The following is an 18,281-nucleotide window of genomic DNA, read 5'->3' on the forward strand; positions in this document are numbered from 1 at the left end:
TGCTCAAGCAACAGAGACCTCCAAAGCAGAAATGCAAGCAACCTCCACCCCCCCAACACAACCCAAATGACACATAGCTCCCAGACTCAGTGTGCCACTCAACCACAGCCAATAAGACGTACCCAACACACTAGTCATAGGTGACTCTATAGTCAGGCACACTGATGTCCTACTCACCAGGCTAAACAAGGAGAAGGTTACTGTCAGCTGCCTGTCGGGTGCCAGGATCTGCCACATAACGCAAGCACTCAGGTCACTCCACAACAAGTACAAATATGACTCTGTCATTGTCTATGTTGGTGTGAATGACCTGAGATGTACCTCCCTGAACTACATGAAAAGAAACATGGAAGAGCTCTCCGATCTTGTAGCCCAGGCAGGTATGACCCTAGCCCTGAGTAGCATTCTGCCATCACTCAGAATGATGCCGCAGTACAAGGACAACATGATTGACTTCAACAATTGGCTAAGCTTCTGGTGCCATTCTAAAGGGATCCGGTATCTGTCTGCCTGGGACGACATGGTCGACAGACCACGATGCTTTGCCAGAGATGGCCTACACCTGTCACCCCTGGGATTCTGGATACTGGCTAAGGTTCTTGCCGCCCCTATAGTGCCTTTTTTAGGCAAGGTTCAAATGACAAATTCACCACCGTAACAGGAACAGGCAAACAAAAACTGAGGGTGATACTACTCAATGTTAGAAGTCTAAATCTCAAAATGCACTCACTCGAGGCACTCCTTAAAATGGAGAACATCGATATCTGTGCAGTGACTGAGACCTGGTTCAAGGCTCCGGAGAACACCCCTGCACTACCAGGCTATAACTCATACCACACTTTTCGGCCATGTAACCTGGACCGGAACACCAAAGGCAGAGGTGTGTCCATATTCATTAAGGATATCCACACCTCCAGGCTAGTTGCTCAGCATAATACAGCCGAGGTTATCCAAGTGCATGGGCAAAACTGCAATCCAAATTGTAGCTTGCTACAGATCACACACCATGCCCCAGGATTCCCACTCCTCTTTTCTTGATGTACTGGAAAATATTAGGGTTCAACCAAACACCCTAATAATGGGCGATTTCAACTACCCCACCATTAACTGGGAAAACTACTCATATACCAACTCCTTCGCTCAACGCTTTCTGGAATTCATAAACTCCAATGCTCTGGATCAACTTATCCACACCCCCACCAGGGACAACAATATCCTAGATCTAGTCATTACCAACATGAATGACCAGTGTTCCACACCTGAAGTCAATGCCTCATTGGTCTGATCCGACCATAAGCTAATTACCCTAGATATCCACATCCTGCCCCGAACCCCCATTAAGGAAATCATGGTAAAAAATTTCTCCAAAGCCAACTTCATGCTTCTTAAGACAGAAGTGGTGAACTTCATGACACCCATGCAGATGGACAATACAGTTACGATTACTGAATCCTACACAATTGCATTTTATAAGCACTTACATGAGTGCATGAATCGTGCTATCCCAAACAGAACCAAGACGCTATCCTCCAAAAAAAGGAAGCCAATCTGGTGGTCCCCTGCCATAAACAATCTGTACAACAGAAGGAAGAAACTGTTGCAAAAGAGAGAAAAATCTCATGAGTGGAGCAGCTCCCTGGTCAGCCTCAGTAAGAAGCTGCGATCCCTGATAAACTCCTTTAAAGCTAATTACAAAAACAAAATCGCCAATGATTCTAAAGACAACCACAAAGCATTCTATAGCTATATCAAGAATCTCAATGGCAACACTCAGATCTGCTCTGAGTTACAGCACAATGGCACTAAATATACAGACCCAACTGATATTGCCAACATCCTGGCAGATAGGCTCAGTGCTAACTTTACCCCCCTCTCATCCCCTAAAGAGCCCATCTCTATACCGGAAGAATGCAAAGTTCCTGTAATCACGGCTGCACAGGTAAAAACCACACTCTCCAAAGCCAAGAACACAGCATCCATGGGACCAGACAACATCCCAGGCTGCGTTCTACACGAACTACAGAACGAACTGGCACCCCACCTAAGTACCATGTTCAATCATAGCCTCATCTCAGGCTTTGTGCCTGCTGAATGGCGCACGGCAACGGTTATCCCACTCCATAAGGGGGGAGCCACCACGGACCCCAGGAACTACCGCCCCATTAGCCTGACGAGCCTGGTCTGCAAGGCCATGGAACTTATAAACAAAGACATTGGTAATCTCCAAACTCTGGACTCCACCCAGTTCGGGTTTGTAAAAGGCAGATCATGTCTCCTAAACCTGATAAACTTTTTTGAAGCAGTCACCAAAGCCGTAGACAAGGGTAAGGTGATTCACACAGCCTATCTAGATCTTGCCAAGGCTTTCAACACCATCCCCCACTCTGGAATTATAGATAAACTCACTAAACAAGGTATAAATACCTATGTCACAAGATGGGTTGCCAACTGGCTCATTGACAGAACCCACACTGTGAAAGTAGCAGACTCCAAATCCGACTTCAGACCAGTGACAAATGGAGTACCACTGGTTTCAGTCCTGGGCCCTCTCCTGTTTGGTATCTACTTCTCTGAAGTACAGGCTAACACAGAAGATCTTTGACTAATGAAGTTCGCAGATGACTGCAAACTAGGAGCCATAATCGAAACTCCTAACGATGTGGACATCCTACAAAACGGCCTCACTGAGACAGATGCCTGGTGTCTAAGCCATGGCCTCAAGCTCAATGCCAAATAGTGCACTGTCATCCCCTTTGGTAAAAACTCTGTACCCATGAACTACAACATAGGCGGTAGTATACTTAACACCGAAAGTGTGATAAGAGACCTTGGGACACAGGTGGACAGTAGTCTCTCCTTTGATAATCACATCGCCACAGTAGTCAGTAAATCCTTCTACGTGGCACACCTCATCACAAAAGGTTTCTCATCCAGAAAAAAAAGGTCACTCTTCCCCTCTACTCATCACTCATTAGACCCATTATAGAGTACAACGCCCCTTTTGGTATGTACCTCACAAGACATCTACAACAACTGGAAAGGCCGCAGAAATACCTCACAAAGAGGATTACTGGCCTCAAACAGATGCCCTATGCAGGCCGTCTCAAAAAACTCCAGCTTTACTCCGTCGCATATCGCCTACTCAGAGGTGATCTCTGCCTAACCTAAAAAGCTAGGTCAAACCCAGAGCTGTTGGACATGCTCCACTTAAAGAAATCCCAATCCCTCCAGGCTACATGCTCTAGGGACCTAAACCTTGTCACCACAATAAACAGAACATGCCGGGGGGATAGAATCCTGTCCCAGAGACTTCCCATACTCTGGAATAAACTACCTATGTATATCAAACAAAGCTCCTCATTAGCACTCTTCAAGAAAAATCTTGATGATTGGATGGGAAATAGGAAATTCACCCCGGGGATCACCTCTGTGGCTCTGCTCGACAGTGGCACAGGAAAATAATTTTCTTGGGTGGCAAAAGCCAGGGTACCTTTTTGGCTGGGCTTGTATAGGCCCCAGGGCTGATAACCTAGTACCTACCTATGAACCTATAAGGGAGAAGAGCAGCTGCCTAGGCCAGAAGGGAGTCTCTGCAATGATCCTGGGGGATTCCTTCTAAATCTTCAGAAGTACTCTGCATATTAGTGGAAAGGGTGACAAAGCATACACGACATTCCTGTCCAAAAAAAGAAAAAACATATGCCTTCCATGGCTTTTTGCATAGAGTCCTGGAAGAGAATCTCATCTTGCCAATTGATTGTTCAAAGAGAAGGAAAAAAGGTCTACTTGAGGAATTCTCCAAAGTTGGATCAAATCTTGGAAGATCTCCTAAATCTATTTCTCATTCGTGAGGTTCTGCCCTGATCCTGCTCAGCCTGTCTGCCACACAATTTTGCTCTGATTGAATGCAGGTTGCTTGTACAGTGAGACTGTGCTATATCCCAAGTTAACATGACAAGTTTGCAAAGGGGGTACAACTCGGTTACCCCTTACTTGATGATGTACCACATGACTGTGGTATTGTCTGAAACCACTTAGATGAGGTCCCAGGGGACAAAGATGGTTCAGAGAGTTGGATGCCTTGATCAGGGCAAGCATCGCTTAGATATTTATGCGCTTGTGTGTGTTCTTGGGTGTCCCACACCCCTGCACTTGTATCCTTTCTGAAACTGCTACACCAAGCAAAGTCCAAAGTGTCTACAGTGACTGACTACTTTGGAGGAGGTAGGGAAAAGGGGATACTTGAATTTAAGGATATCTATTACCTCCAACAAAAGATTTTTCTTCTGACAAATCTCAGCACTGGGATTTGAAACGATAAAGGGTACTGACACTGGGACCAAACAGATTTCAAATACTATTGTATCTTTCTTATGTGGAGTATTGCCTGGAGTATTATGAGAATCACAGATGCCATGAAATCCAAAATCCTGAGGTATTCCCCTGCAGTTACTGAAATCTGAGTGGAAAACCCTAGAAAGAGATCTAAATAAGGATCTACTTTTTTTTTCCTGTGGAAGAAAAGCTCTTTGAAATAGGGTACCCAACTGATATTCCAGTAAAACAATCCTATGTGAGGGAGTCAAGAAAGACTTTTGATGGTTCTCTTGGAATCCCAGGTTGTGTAGAACTCTCACTCGAGAGAGATCCTGACAATTTGAAAAAGGCTAAATATGGAAAAATGTGGACATCCTGTAGCCTGCAATGAGTTACAACTAGTGCTAGACACACTGTGAACACTCTTAGTACAGTGGATAGTCCAAAGGTTAAGGTAGAGGAAGTACAGTTGCGTACACTTACCATAAATGTAGATGTTCGAGTGTCTTCACTGTTGCAGTCATCACTGTAGGGTTCTTCCGGCCGGTAGGCAGCCCTCGGTCGGCCAGAATCCCAAAGTCTGGGTCCGACGTCGGCTGTTCAGTCATGCTCCCTGACGTCAGTGCGCCAGGAGTAGAAAGCTGCCATGTTCTCCAGTTTTTCTTGCCCCAGATGTCAGGTGCCCAAAAGTGAAGGCTAATAGTAAAACAAAAATGTAACATACAACAAACCCCATACCCTGTAGCAAATACACCTCAGAAGAAGGGTGAAGTAGGAAACCACACTAATGAAAATATAAGAGGGGACAGGAGGGTGGGTAACCCAGACTGCAACAGTGAAGACACTCGAGCATCTACATTTATGGTAAGTGTACAGAACTGTACTATGTTCATTGTGTTTCACTGTTGCAGTCATCACTGTAGGGTTGAATCCTATAGCTGAGATAAAGGGTGGTGGTTATAGAGTAGGAGGGGCGGCTAGAAGGCCCTGCAAGACTGCAGAAGCAAAGCCTGCCCTAGACTTAGAGTAAAGAGGGAGATTATAGTGCTTAGAGAAAGTATGCACTGAACTCCAAGTTGCAGCTTCCAAAATATCTTTGGTAGGTACTCCCCTGAGAAAGGCAGCTGAAGTAGCAGCAGCTCTGGTAGAGTGAGTCCTAATTTTTCCTGAGATTTGCTTTCCATGATGAGAGTAACAAAATCTGATTCCATGAGCAATCCATTTAGAAATGGTCTGTTTTGACATAGCTTTGCCTTGGGAATTTGTTGCATAAGAAACAAACAGTTGCTGTGTTTTCCTGATATCCTTGGTTCTGTCCAGGTAAAAATGAAGTTGCCTGTGTACATCCAAGGAATGCAAGATCCTTTCCCCCCCTATTTTGTGGATTAGTGAAAAAAGTTGGCAGGTGAATAGTTTGATTTAAAGCCACTTTGGAAACCACTTTAGGCATGAAAGTAGGATTAGTCCTTAAAGACACCCTATCTTGGTGAAAAATAATATAAGGTTCCACAGCCATAAGTGCTTGTAACTCCGAGACTCTCCTGGCTGAAGTCAAAGCCAGTAGGATAGCTGTCTTCCATGATAAATACTTAATATCAGATGTGGCAGCAGGCTCAAAAGGAGGCAGAGTGAGTTTTTCCAGAACATAGTTGAGGTCCCAGGCAGGTATGGGGGGTGTCCTAGGGGGCCTTAAATTCTTTGCTCCTCTGAGGTATTGTTTCAGAAGTGGATGCGAAAAGATTGGAGGATCTGTATTGTAATGTGCATAGATAGCTGAGGCATGTATTTTTATGGAGGAGAAGGATAAACCCTTATGTCGCACGTCTGTCAGGTAAAGTAAAATCAGTGGGATATTAGGAATGAGAGGATCCGAATCCTGAGCATGCATCCAGGTGCAAAATCTCTTCCATTTACCTGCATAAGATTTTCTAGTGCTAGGCCATCTGGCTTCTAAGATGACATCCATGACCTGTTTGGGAAGGGTAGGATTAATCATAGACCGTGAATTCGCCAGGCTTCCAGGCTGAGAGTTTTGATATGAGAGTGCAGTACCTGACCCTGGTGTTGGGACAAAAGATCTGGAATCCGAGGTAAAATCCAAAGAGGCTCCTGGGATAGATTCATCAGTGCTGAGTACCAAAAATGACGAGGCCAATTTGGGGACAGTAAAATCATCTTGGGTTTGTCCTGCTTGATCTTTAATAACACCCGTGGAAGAAGAGGTAGTGGAGGAAAGGCATACCCCGAGAGGTTTCTCCAACTGAATGAAAGTGCATCCACTTTCCATGCTAGTTTGTGAAATGTCCTTGTGCAAAAAATCTGTAACTGGTGGTTGAGGGGGATGCAAATAGATCTATGTCCGGGCAGCCCCAGGCTTCTGTAATCATCTTGAATATTTGGGTGTCTAGCATCCACTCGTGTGGGTCTGACAGGTTCCTGCTCAGGCTGTCTGCCAGAATATTTTGTTTCGCTGGCAGGAACTGAGCTTGTAGATCCACTTTGCAAGCTAGAGCTGTGTTCCATAGAGTCATGGCTAGTCTGCAAAGTGGGTAGGAGTGTGAACCCCCTTGCATGTTTATGTACTACATAACTGTGGTGTTGTCTGTCCGTATCAGTAGTTGTCCTGATCGTAGAAGATCCATGAAAGCCAAAAGGGCATTCTGTACAGCTAACATCTCTTTTAAATTGATATGTAGGTGCTTCTGATCCTCTGTCCAAAAACCTTGCAGGCCTTTCCCCTGCAAGTGGGCTCCCCATGTGTAATCCGAGGCGTCCGTGGTTAACACTTGGCTGGCTGGAGGCAGACTGAAGGCTTTCCCTTTGTTGTGAAGACATGCCATGGTCCACCAATGGAATTCCTTTTGTAGGCAAGGCAAGACAGCAATCTGTGTGTCTAGACTGTGGCAATGCTGGGACCATACACTTTTTAGGTACCATTGTATTTTTCTCATATGTATTCTTGCATTTGGTATGAGAAGGATACAGGAGGCCATGTAACCCAAAGCCTGCAGGAATTTCCTTGCAGTTAGCTGAGACATTAACGCCAAGGTTTTGAAAGTTGAAGCCAGCTGTAGTTGTTTTTCGGATGTCAGGAATGCCATCTGGGTTGTTGTGTTTAGAAGAGCACCCAGAAAAGTTATCTGTTGTGTGGGTGTCAAATTTGACTTTTTTATGTTCACAGTGAATCCCAGGTACTTGAGTAGATTTTGAACAAATTCCTGGTGCTGGAGTAAGACATCCTTGTTATCTGCTTGAATAAGGCAGTCGTCCAGATAAGGGTAAATTTGAATTTCCTTGAGTCTGCAATAAGCTACTACTGGTGCCAGGCACTTGAAGACCCTGGGTGCAGTAGACAAGCCAAAGGGCAGCGCAGAGAATTGGTAATGTTTTGAGCCGGCCTTGAACCTAAGGTATTTTCTGCACTCCTGTCTGATAGGGATGTGTAGGTAAGCCTCCTTTAAATCCAATGTCACCATCCATGCATTTTTGCTCAACATTGGCAGGAGCTGCTGCAGAGTAAGCATCCTGAACTTTGGTATCTCCAGGAAAGTATTTAAGACTGACAGATCCAGGATGGGTCTCCATGAATTTTGTTTTCTGGGAACTAGAAAGAGCCTTGAGTAAAAGCCTTGCCCAGTCTCTGATTGTGGAACCAGTTCTATTGCCCTCATAGCCATGAGGGATCCCACCTGGTTTAATGCCTCTGCCCATTGGTGTTTTGGTAGGTCTGGCCATCTGTTTGGTCTTGGCAAGGTATGAAAGTGGAATTTGTAACCTCTTGAAACTACATCCAGAACCCACTTGTCTTGGGTTATGTAAGTCCAATTTTGTTGAAAAAGAGAGAGTTTTCCTCCTAGAGGGGCTTCCAGGAGAGAAGTTCCTGGAACCATGCAGGGGAGTCATTGAGTCTGTTTTCTATAAGATTGAGGTCTGTCCTCTCCATCCCTGGGGGTGGAAGCACTCCACTGTCTAGGTCTGTAAGAGGTCTGTGCTTGGGTCCTCCCTCTGGAACGCCTATATCTACTTCTCTGGGGCCCGTCCGAGCTGGGAAAGGACCAATTTTTAGTTGGTCAATGTCTGCTAAATCTTGAGGGCTGAACCTGTAAGAAATCCTTAACCGTTTGCATGGATTTTGCCTTATCCTCCATTTTCTTTATCACCTCTTCAGCCTTAGACCCAAACAAAACATTATGCTGAACAGGAGCATCCAGTAACTTAGCTTTCACTTGATCAGGTAAGTTTTGTTCCTTTAACCAAGCATGCCTTCTAATGACTGTGCCAGTGGCAGCCGCCCTGCATGAAGCCTCCAAGGCATCAAAACCACAGTGTAAACCATGCTTCCCCACTTGCTCAGTAGCATGCATCAAATCGTGTAATTCCTTATTATCTGCACACGCAGAAATGGAACCTAGCTTTTGTTTCATAACAGACAGCAAGAATTGCTGACATTTTAGCATATGAAATTGACAATTTAAAGCCCTAATAGATAAAGTAGCAGAAGTGTACACTTTTTTGCCCCATCTCGCCAAAGCTCTAGAATCCTTATCTGTCGGAATAGGGTTTTTAGCAGAGGCGGCCTTAACACCCTTAGGACCCTGAGAAATGGTTTCTGGATCAGCAGTAGGATTTTTGTAAAGGAACTGGTGGGAGTCAGGGACCCTGTAGTATCTGTCAGGCTTAGCAGGGGCTGGAGGAAAGGAGTCAGGAGTTAAATTAGCCTCAGAAAAGGCATCATCCACAATATCCAAAATAGGAGGAATAGCCAGGGGTCTATGTTGGGGAAGAAGAAGGAAATCCCTAAGCCTTCTCTTAGATTCAAAGTACTCCTGTCCTTCCCAGTGAAAATGTTCCCTCATGTCATGTAAAGTTTCCCCAAAAGAAAAATCCTCAGGGGGAGAAGCTGATGGAATGGATTCCTCAGCATCAGAATCCTCATAAGGAGGGAAAGTATATTCCTGTTCAGAGGAAGACACTGAAGAAATAGATGCCTGATCAGAGGATTCATGATCCAATTCTTGTCTTGGCCTTTTGTCTGGAGGGGGATGTGAACCCCTAATCATGGTTAGTAAGTCCTCCGCCATTTTAAGTAGCTGTTTCTGAGATTTGGGTCCCGGATCAGAAGAGGCCTGGGCTGGTGTCTTAGATTTAGAAGGAGTCTTTGCCTTTGTCTTTGGCTTTGCCTTTATCAGAAGCTGAGTAGGCCTAAAACCCCCCTCGGAAGCCGGTACCTGCACAGCGGCTCCGGACCCATCCGAGGGAGCATTGTCCGAAGGTCCTGCAGCTGGAGTACTCAAAGGCCTAGTTGGCTCCTCGTGGGAGTCCGTTTCGGGAATCGGTTCTGAAATGGCCGACGACAGGGGCTGCGAAAGCGCCTCACTGACGATGGCCGAACCTGTAGCTGGCTCTGCTTGTAAAACATCGTCTGATTTGGACCTCGGAGGCCTGTCCTTATCCTTGCGTTGTTTGTGAACTCTGGAAGTCGGAAGCGTGTCCGACGACATTTTATAATTAAATCGCCTGCCAAAGTAGTGAAAAGCAAAATCGTACCTCCGCTTAATAGTACGTTGGTTAAATCTAGCACAAAACCGACAACTAGCTACGTCATGGCCAGGGCCTAAATAAGGAATACAGTAAGAGTGGAAATCCTTATGAGGTATTTGCTTCCCACAAGAAATGCAATTATTAACTTTTTCTGACATCGGACTGGAGAAAGAAAAAAGTTTCCCCAACGGGGTACTTAGCTTTGTGAAGAAGAAGTAAGTCTTCTGACTGAAGCATGAAAAATATCAGGAGTCAGCCGACCGGCACTTGCGAACTGCTTCCACCGCACGGCAAGAAAGACTGGAGAACATGGCGTCGGCTGGCAGCTTTGTACTCCTGGCGCTCTGATGTCAGGGAGCATGACTGAACAGCCGACGCCGGACCCAGACTTTGGGATTCTGGCCGACCGAGGGCTGCCTGCCGGCAGGAAGAACCCTACAGTGATGACTGCAACAGTGAAACACGATGAACATCTGGTAACGTGATTCAGACATACAAAAAATGTCTGAAATCTGGATGAACAGCATCATATAAATTTAGTGTTACCAGGAAACTTGGAAGAGGAGGTAACAAGTTGTGAAGTGACATCATTTAAGGCACTATCACAAACAGGTTTAGGAAAGAAAGATCCATAACTGGTCTCCAAGAATTTTCTTTCTTTGGCACTAGGGACAAAAAAATCTAACCTGGAGGAAGAATAACAACCCCTGGAAGGGAGAAATCTCCTCCCACTGCCATCTTTAACCTCGATGAATGATATCAGAACCATATATCTGAAGCAATCTGACAAAGAGAAAAATGGATAATAAGACTTTCTGGAAGAAAAAGGGACCAGGGGAAGAGTGGGTTACAAGGTCTCTTGAATAGTCATTCAGACATATTGGACTGTCCTTGGTTTTGGGAGGTAGAGACTTCATTTTGGAACTCTCTTGCCATTCCTTCTAAAATATCTGTTTACCTGAATTCTGTTGAGACTGTTTATTTTGCCAAAAATGGAAGAGGAGAAAAAGTCCCTTGGACAATTTTGAAAAGGAATTTCGGAAAGATGATAAAATCTTAGAGATTCTCTGGATCTGCTTGCCCCTTTCTTTGTACTTTTTTGATCACTTCTGCAGCAGTGTGGCCAAATACTAAATCTTTGTCCAAGAGAGAATTTAAAATATGATTTGAGTATAATATAGGAGGTTCTGAGAATGCAGCCATACAAACTTCACTAAAACAGTACCAGTGGCCATAGCCCAGGAAGAAGTATCAGCAGAGTCTTACACACACTCATAATGAGTAGCAACCACTGTAGCAGAAGAAACAAAGTTACTTAAAGCACATTTTTCCTCACAAGAATTAACTGCAGATAAAATATTCCTTACAATTTGTTAGAACAAACTTTAACATGTGAACCTCACAATTCAAAATTCTGAAAACCAAGGTTGAGAAGTATATACTTTTTCCCCATCCTAATCAGGAAGAGTAGGATTGGAATTAACTACGCTTAGCAGCAGTGGAATCAACTAAGGCGATAGCTGTTGGGTCAGATCTGAGTATGTGTACAAAAAAATTAAAATGATTGAGGAATTTTATATGTACTTTCTGCCTTTTTACTGTTTTTACTATTGTTACTGAAGGCAGTAACACACACACACACACACACACACACACACACACACACACACACACACACACACACACACACACACACACACACAACACACATGCATATATATATATATATATATATATATATATATATATATATGCTGGCAGAACAGGAGGAATGGGTGCAGATTCTGGGAAAAGGTTCTGTAACAACTCATAGTATTTTCTGATGGCCTGAGAAACCTCAGTGTTCTCCCAATAAAACCACTGACACAGTCTAGCACTATTCTCACAGAAAAAGAAACCCCACAGGATCAGAAACTGAGCTCGCCTCTGAGTCTGAGTCAGAAATCTGACAGAAAAATCCTTGAAACTGTCCCCGCAGCTTCCTGTTCAGATTCAGAATCTATTGTGAATCTCTTCTGGAAAAGAAGAATCCCTCTTTCTTTACTAGAAACTATTTTGCAAGAAGAAACAATAGCCTGAATTAAACCCTGAGCCAGACTCAGTAAACTACTCCTGTCTAAAGAAATATGATACATACTTGGTTTTCTGCTTCTTTACTAATGGCGGCAGCTGCTTCCCCATGGATGGGTACAGCAGGGAAAACTTCCATGCTCCCTCTCCCAGGAGAGACAAAAGTGGCTCTCCCTTGCCCAGTGAGGGGACTCCAGCAGCCACAGAGGATGTGACTAAGCCCCAGTTCATAGTGGCTGTAGGTGCTACACCAGAGGGATGCAGGGTAAAAGATGAGTGGCCTGAGGTACAACAAATGGCTACAGCAGAGTCACACACCTGCAGCCGAGGCAAATTGCTAGCCTGCTGTGGTGGCAAAGGCTGTTCGGTTAACTTTTTCTTTTTATGGCTGGAAGAAGGACCGACCTTCGGATTGGTAGTTTGTTGCATGGTCAACCTGAAAATGGTGTTTCTTTCCTACGGAGGACAAGCAGCAAATGCCAGTAAAACTATCAGTCCACAAAAGTTACTTCAAACACTATGTCAGCCCCACCAAGGAAAAATAAACACAATTTTCTCCACATAAAATATGTTATCAGTTAGTTAACGCTACTTTCAGACTGACAGAAAAAAAAATGCTCCATTTAAAAGTACGTTACAATCTTGATACAGTCCGTTAAAACCCAGCACTCCTAGCTTTAAAGGAAATTTCCTGAACATGAAAGTAATAAAACATGTCTCCATTTAAGAAAATGGAAGTTTTTCCACAAAGGGAACTTACCTGCCCAGCAAAGGAAAGCACAGGCCATGCAAGGGTAGCCTGCTGAGTACTTAACCATGAACCTATAAAGACTGTCAATCCCCGAAAGCCTCAGAGGAGTGTACTCCGCAGTAGCAGTAAAGCTCTTTGCGCCCAGACTTGTCCTTCAGTCAGCTCAGCTCATGCTGCTTGACAGTTTGAGCATGTGGAAGGTGCCTTGAAGCTTCGGAAGTTGGCCAGACGGTATATCCTTGGCAGGATACAACTCGTATAAGCTAAGGCTACTGCAGCAGTGATCAATACAATGAATGTCTGCAGATTTCAGTAGGCAGCCAGATGAAGGATTTAAACAGTAACATCAGGGACTAGCCATTACCAATGAACAAGCCAATTAATTTTATTAGGTCTGTTTTTGCTAATTATTCAGCACAGGATACTAGTAGCCTGACAACATTAGAGCTGACAATATGATCAGAAACTATGCTGTTTTCTAAATGTGAAGACATGGACTGCAACTCTGAATCCCTTGTGAAACTGATACTGCTTTATATACCAGTTTTGCTAGAGTTTGTTGCCAAAAAGTTTTAACAGAAAATGTACCAAGAATTATCAAGCTCCAATATATTATCTTGTCTCTCTGCCAATTGCACTGATGCCTCCTCAGAAGTATTCTTATTTAACAAAACCATTTATATCATCCAATGGCAATTAGACAGTGGAACACAGGATGGCCATTGTGTCACTTGCTGCAGTATACTGCAAAATCTGCTTAAAATATAAACTTGAGTTTCCCTGAGAAATTTCTGCTGTGCTGAATTCTTTGAAGGGTCCACACAGCCATTTCCCAACGAACAAGCCAAACTAATTTTATTAGGTCTGTTTTTGCTCATAGTTCAGCACAGAATAGATGTAAACCAAAATGGTTTTTGGTCTGAAAATAGACAGAGATGCCAGAGAATTTGAAAGACCCTCCATGAACAGTGTATCCTGCTATGACATGTTAAAACTGCATTATGCTCCGCCTTGCGAAATCTCAGAAAAATAGGGATATAAACTTTTCTAACAGTACATCAGTGTCAGATAAGTAAATGCAACTTCAGACTTCACTCATACTGTTATAATTCACCAGAATAATCCTCACTAGTTTTAGTTATCTGATTATAATTCACCAGAATAATCCTCACTACTTATATTTATCTGATACAGTTAACTCATCAGAATAATCCTCACTAGTCTTACTTATCTAATACTGTTAACTCACCAAAATAATCCTCCCTAGCTTTGCCTGCCCTTAAAGTCCTAGTTAACTCTTCCACTCCCTTCTTCTCTCAGTTATAGGATTACAGGAGTTACACCTCAGCTGCTGGGCCATTTTCGTCTTGCAAGTACCCAACCTTAAGCCTTGCCTCTCCTTTCAAGGACAGCAAGGTCAGTCATACTAGGGGTGACGTTATCAATATCCATCCAGTTTAAAAGCGGAAAGAGTGTCACACTGTTTAACATGGAGAGAAAGCTTGTTCCAGAGAATGGGTAGGTGCATGTCAACTCTATCCCTCCACCTTGTCTTATTTGTTGGAGTTGATTTAGATTTCTGGCCCTAGTTTTTGCTGGACTGTTTGATTTAGGGAGTTATAAGAGTTCTTGGACTACTGAATGACTTGTAGCCCTATACTAAGGACTCTATAGGACACCAGGTATAGGGGATAAAGCCTTCGGTCTTTCTTGGTAATTCAGCTCTTTTAAGCCCATGACCTTTTAGTTACAAACATCTGTGATCTTTCCAATGGCTTGATATCCTTAATAAGTTATATCCCAAGAGGTGATGTACTTGATGGGTCTTGATCAATGCCGACTAGGAGGTGAGGACTTATTCTGATGTGGAAGAAATACCTTTTGCTATGAGCTGTGCAAGGTAAAAGGATTTCCTAACTACCACTGCAACATGATGGTCAAACATAAGGTAGCTATCCACCCAAGTACTTTGGACTCTCTCTACCTTTTCATTTTAAGTGGTGTGCTATCTGTACTAAAAGCTGAAGCCAAGGGGGTGCTTCCCAAATGCTGCAATGTTGCACGTCTTGATATTGAGTTTGAGCCAATTTTTGTACACCAGCAATTAACAAGCACAAGCTCCTGTTGAAGAGCCTGTATGCCAGAGGGGATGTGATAACAGCTTACGATCATCCATGCACTTTGTTAACCAGAGATCCTCATTTGATAAATGGAGATCTAATGTCAAAATGTAGTTCCGACAACTGATAGAAACCAAAGCCAAAAATATAAAAATCCAAGCCATGAAAATTGGCAAGACCACCACAGCTGATAGGACTGTTCTTTAATAAAAATATAAAAACATAAAAACAGATAAACTCTTTTGCGTTGTGTAGCCAATGCTTCTTCAGATCATACAAAATAGTCACTCAGTGAATGCTTAATAACAAACCGTCAAACAATGGCTGTATTATTTCAATCAAATCTAACCAGTCACAATTATATATCAATTTATGTCCTCTTAAGGCTGGTTTAAGGGGAACACACCCATTAAGACCTGGTATCTATCAGCCTGCATCCATAAGATCCATTTTAATTCAGCAATCTCTGTAACATTAATTAAATCACCCCCTCTGTTATTCATTTGTATGCATTAAAAGTACCCTAAAAGTAAAACTATGACGTCTGTTATCCTTGATCTGCTTTGCCAAGGCATTATTTTCATTGCCTGTTCTAATATCATGTAAATGTCAGATTCTTTCAGTTTTTTTGTTGGTCTTGCCAACATAGAAACTGCAGCAGGACTGACAGGTAGCTAAATAAATGACATGTTGGGTACAACAGTCAGCATAAAACCTAGGCTGAAAGATGAAATTAAAACGAGGGTGTCTCAAAATCTGTTCTTTGGCTGTGCAGACTAGACCCATTAATCAGACAGGTCTGTAATTCCCAGGGTCAGAAGTGGGATCACCCTTGTGGAGTGATGCTACAACAGCTGTGTGCCACACCTGTGGGATAAAGCCAGCTGCTAGGCTCAGGTTAAAGAAGTTGAGAAAAGGGTCCACCAGGGCTTGTTTAGTGCTATTAATTAGGCAACGAAGTATGTTGTCAAGGTCCCATGGGTGAGGTATTCTTCATTTAGGGAGCACCTTCAGTACATGCTCTTTTGTGATGGTTAGTGGCTTGATTTCACCAAAGGTAAGTGCACTTGGACTAGATATCTCTGGGGGGAAGTTGGCACTGAATTTATTTGCCACTATGTTGACAATAACCACTAGATGTACGTAGTACTGTAATGAATAAACTCTGAGCAATGCTGAATGGTATTTCTTATTTTCCTGACATAACTAAAGAACAATCTGCAGTTATCATGGGATGCCTTCAGTTTTCTGATGTCTTTTTTATTTAGTTTCTTATCTAGCTGTTTGATTTTCTCCTTAATTTGGGGGTCATTTGTTCTTCTATACAGGTTAAGTAGGTTTTTCCTTTTATGATACAGTTTACTAATCTTTGTGGACTGCCAACACTGACTTGCCTTTAAACTTTCCCATTTCCTTGTATCTACCTGGGACTGCCAAATTAACACGTATCCAAGTATGAGTACAGCTTATCTGCATAACTCTTTGCAATATCAACATTGTGGATTACGTTATACTCAAATTTGGACAATTCATCATAGAATTGCAAGAGATTTGTACATTTAAATTTCTTGAAGTCTGTAAAATTTGTATTCTGATGGGTTGGAAATTTTGAAGGAGAGTTACTAGTTTGTGGTCTGGATTGACCAGTGGGGGGAATACCTTGAGGATGAAGACTTGAAATCCTAACATCACATTAAAAAAAATACCACAGCAAAGTAACAGCTGCCATAATTCCTTTCCTTAACAGTGTCTTTAGATAATACACAGAAGACTGCACATTTTAAAAAATCTTCCTACTTACACAGTAAAGCATCGTAAATCTTAAAAGGCTTGATGAAAAAATTCACGTAATGACATCTGGAAGATGATTTGAAGTTCTGGGTCAATGCAAGAAAAAACTACTGTTCTGTATGTAGTCAGTCTCTCAAACACTTACAGCTCTCTTACTACAACATACAACAAATACCCTCTTCTCCTGTTCAGATTCTTAATGACCGTAGACACATTTCTTCATAGACACACCTACAAATGAATCAGCAAATAATCTTGTAATTAACTGCTTTATGATTTTCAAGTACTATAATGCTCAATTCATAAGTAGACTTTTTTCTGGCATCCAGTTATACTACAACTGCACATTATTGTTTTGTGTAACGGCACAAGCAAATTGTAACACCATCTTTAACACCATGCTCATTACCTGCAAGTCTTACTGGTAAAGTATTTAACGACTTTTTTTCTTCACTACTGTATTTCTTGCATAATTATTCATATCGTTTTGCAGGTGCTACAGAGTTGCTGACAAGAACGCCTTATCAACTTCTGAAGTGTAAAATAACTCATTACTTTACACGTTTAAAATAATCCATATCATCAAGTAAACTAGCTTATTGGAAGTCTAGCATGCAGCTGTTCTATACTTAAAACAGGTGCAAGTTTCTCATTCACAGAGCAAATTAAGATATGCAGCAGACTTTTATGTATGCAAAAATAACTACACTGCTAGAATGATGAAACAAGTTATTGACTCAACACACTGAGACTTAAGTGAAGGAGGTACAGTGTTAGGAATACTGACACAAAGTCTGTTGTGCACCAACGGGCCAGTCATAATTTACAACAAACTGTTACTTGCAAACATCTGGCAGTTAAAAATCTACTACTTATGAGAAAATTACTTCTCTTAAGTCTTCTGGTTGCAGGCTCTTTTACTGTCTAATAACTGGGAACGAATCAGTTCTAGCACTAGCCCTCAGGGGGCATGTGAATGACAGCTGAAGAGGGATACAAAAATGACAAGATTGTTACCATGACATTTGTTCTTACCGTTCATTGTGTTCCTGATACACTAATCTTGACTTTTCTAGAAGGTACTTTTCAACATAAGCCCTGCAAGAAAAGAACAAACACAATGGTAAGTTGCAGGCATATAAGAGTAAAAAAAATAAACAGAACATTCCTGTAATTGCAAATTCATTTATAAGCAAAACATAACAACTGTTAAAGAGAAGGCATCTGTGCAAACATGAACAGGGCAAAAGGTTCAAGCATCTTAAGAGCTGAGTGATGGTCAGAAGTGAAACACTGGGAGATCCGTTCATTAGGAAACTGCCACTTATAATGCAAAATATAACGCGAACAAGGTTTACATATAGAAGACACACTGTTAAATGTTTTTCTACTGTATATTTATAAATCCTTGGCAACAGGGAAGTCAAATACAAAATCCTTTGCCTAAAAAGATAACAGATTATACAGGACATTGTCAAGATAGGCTGAAATTCTACTAAGGCTTTATGCTTTATCATCAGAAGGGAGTTGAGGCATATATTAGTGGCTTGCGAAAGATGTCTAATGCACCTGGGGGTTAATGAAAGCAGCAGCATAAAGATATAAAAGGCTGCTGCTCAGGGAAACAAAGAAATGAAAGTCATGTACTTACCGTACACCACATCTATGCTGTCTTTGTTTTCATCTGGTTC

At 42.5% G+C, this 18,281-nt stretch overlaps 1 protein-coding gene across 4 annotated transcripts in view; it reads right to left on the reverse strand.

Annotated features, from left to right (window-relative positions):
• MYO9A (myosin IXA) overlaps positions 1-18,281 on the reverse strand; it is a 2,281,069-nt gene that overhangs the window by 1,602,885 nt on the left and 659,903 nt on the right. For all 4 annotated transcript variants that reach the window (XM_044077496.1, XM_044077494.1, XM_044077495.1 and 1 more), the window contains exon 3: positions 17,626-17,688. In XM_044077496.1, the coding sequence (XP_043933431.1) occupies positions 17,626-17,688 (63 nt within the window). The remainder of the gene's footprint in view (positions 1-17,625; positions 17,689-18,281) is intronic.

The sequence above is a fragment of the Protopterus annectens genome, chromosome 7.part0 (assembly GCF_019279795.1).
Source record: "Protopterus annectens isolate FY-2018-M chromosome 7.part0, PAN1.0, whole genome shotgun sequence".
Taxonomy (NCBI): Eukaryota; Metazoa; Chordata; order Ceratodontiformes; family Protopteridae; genus Protopterus; species Protopterus annectens.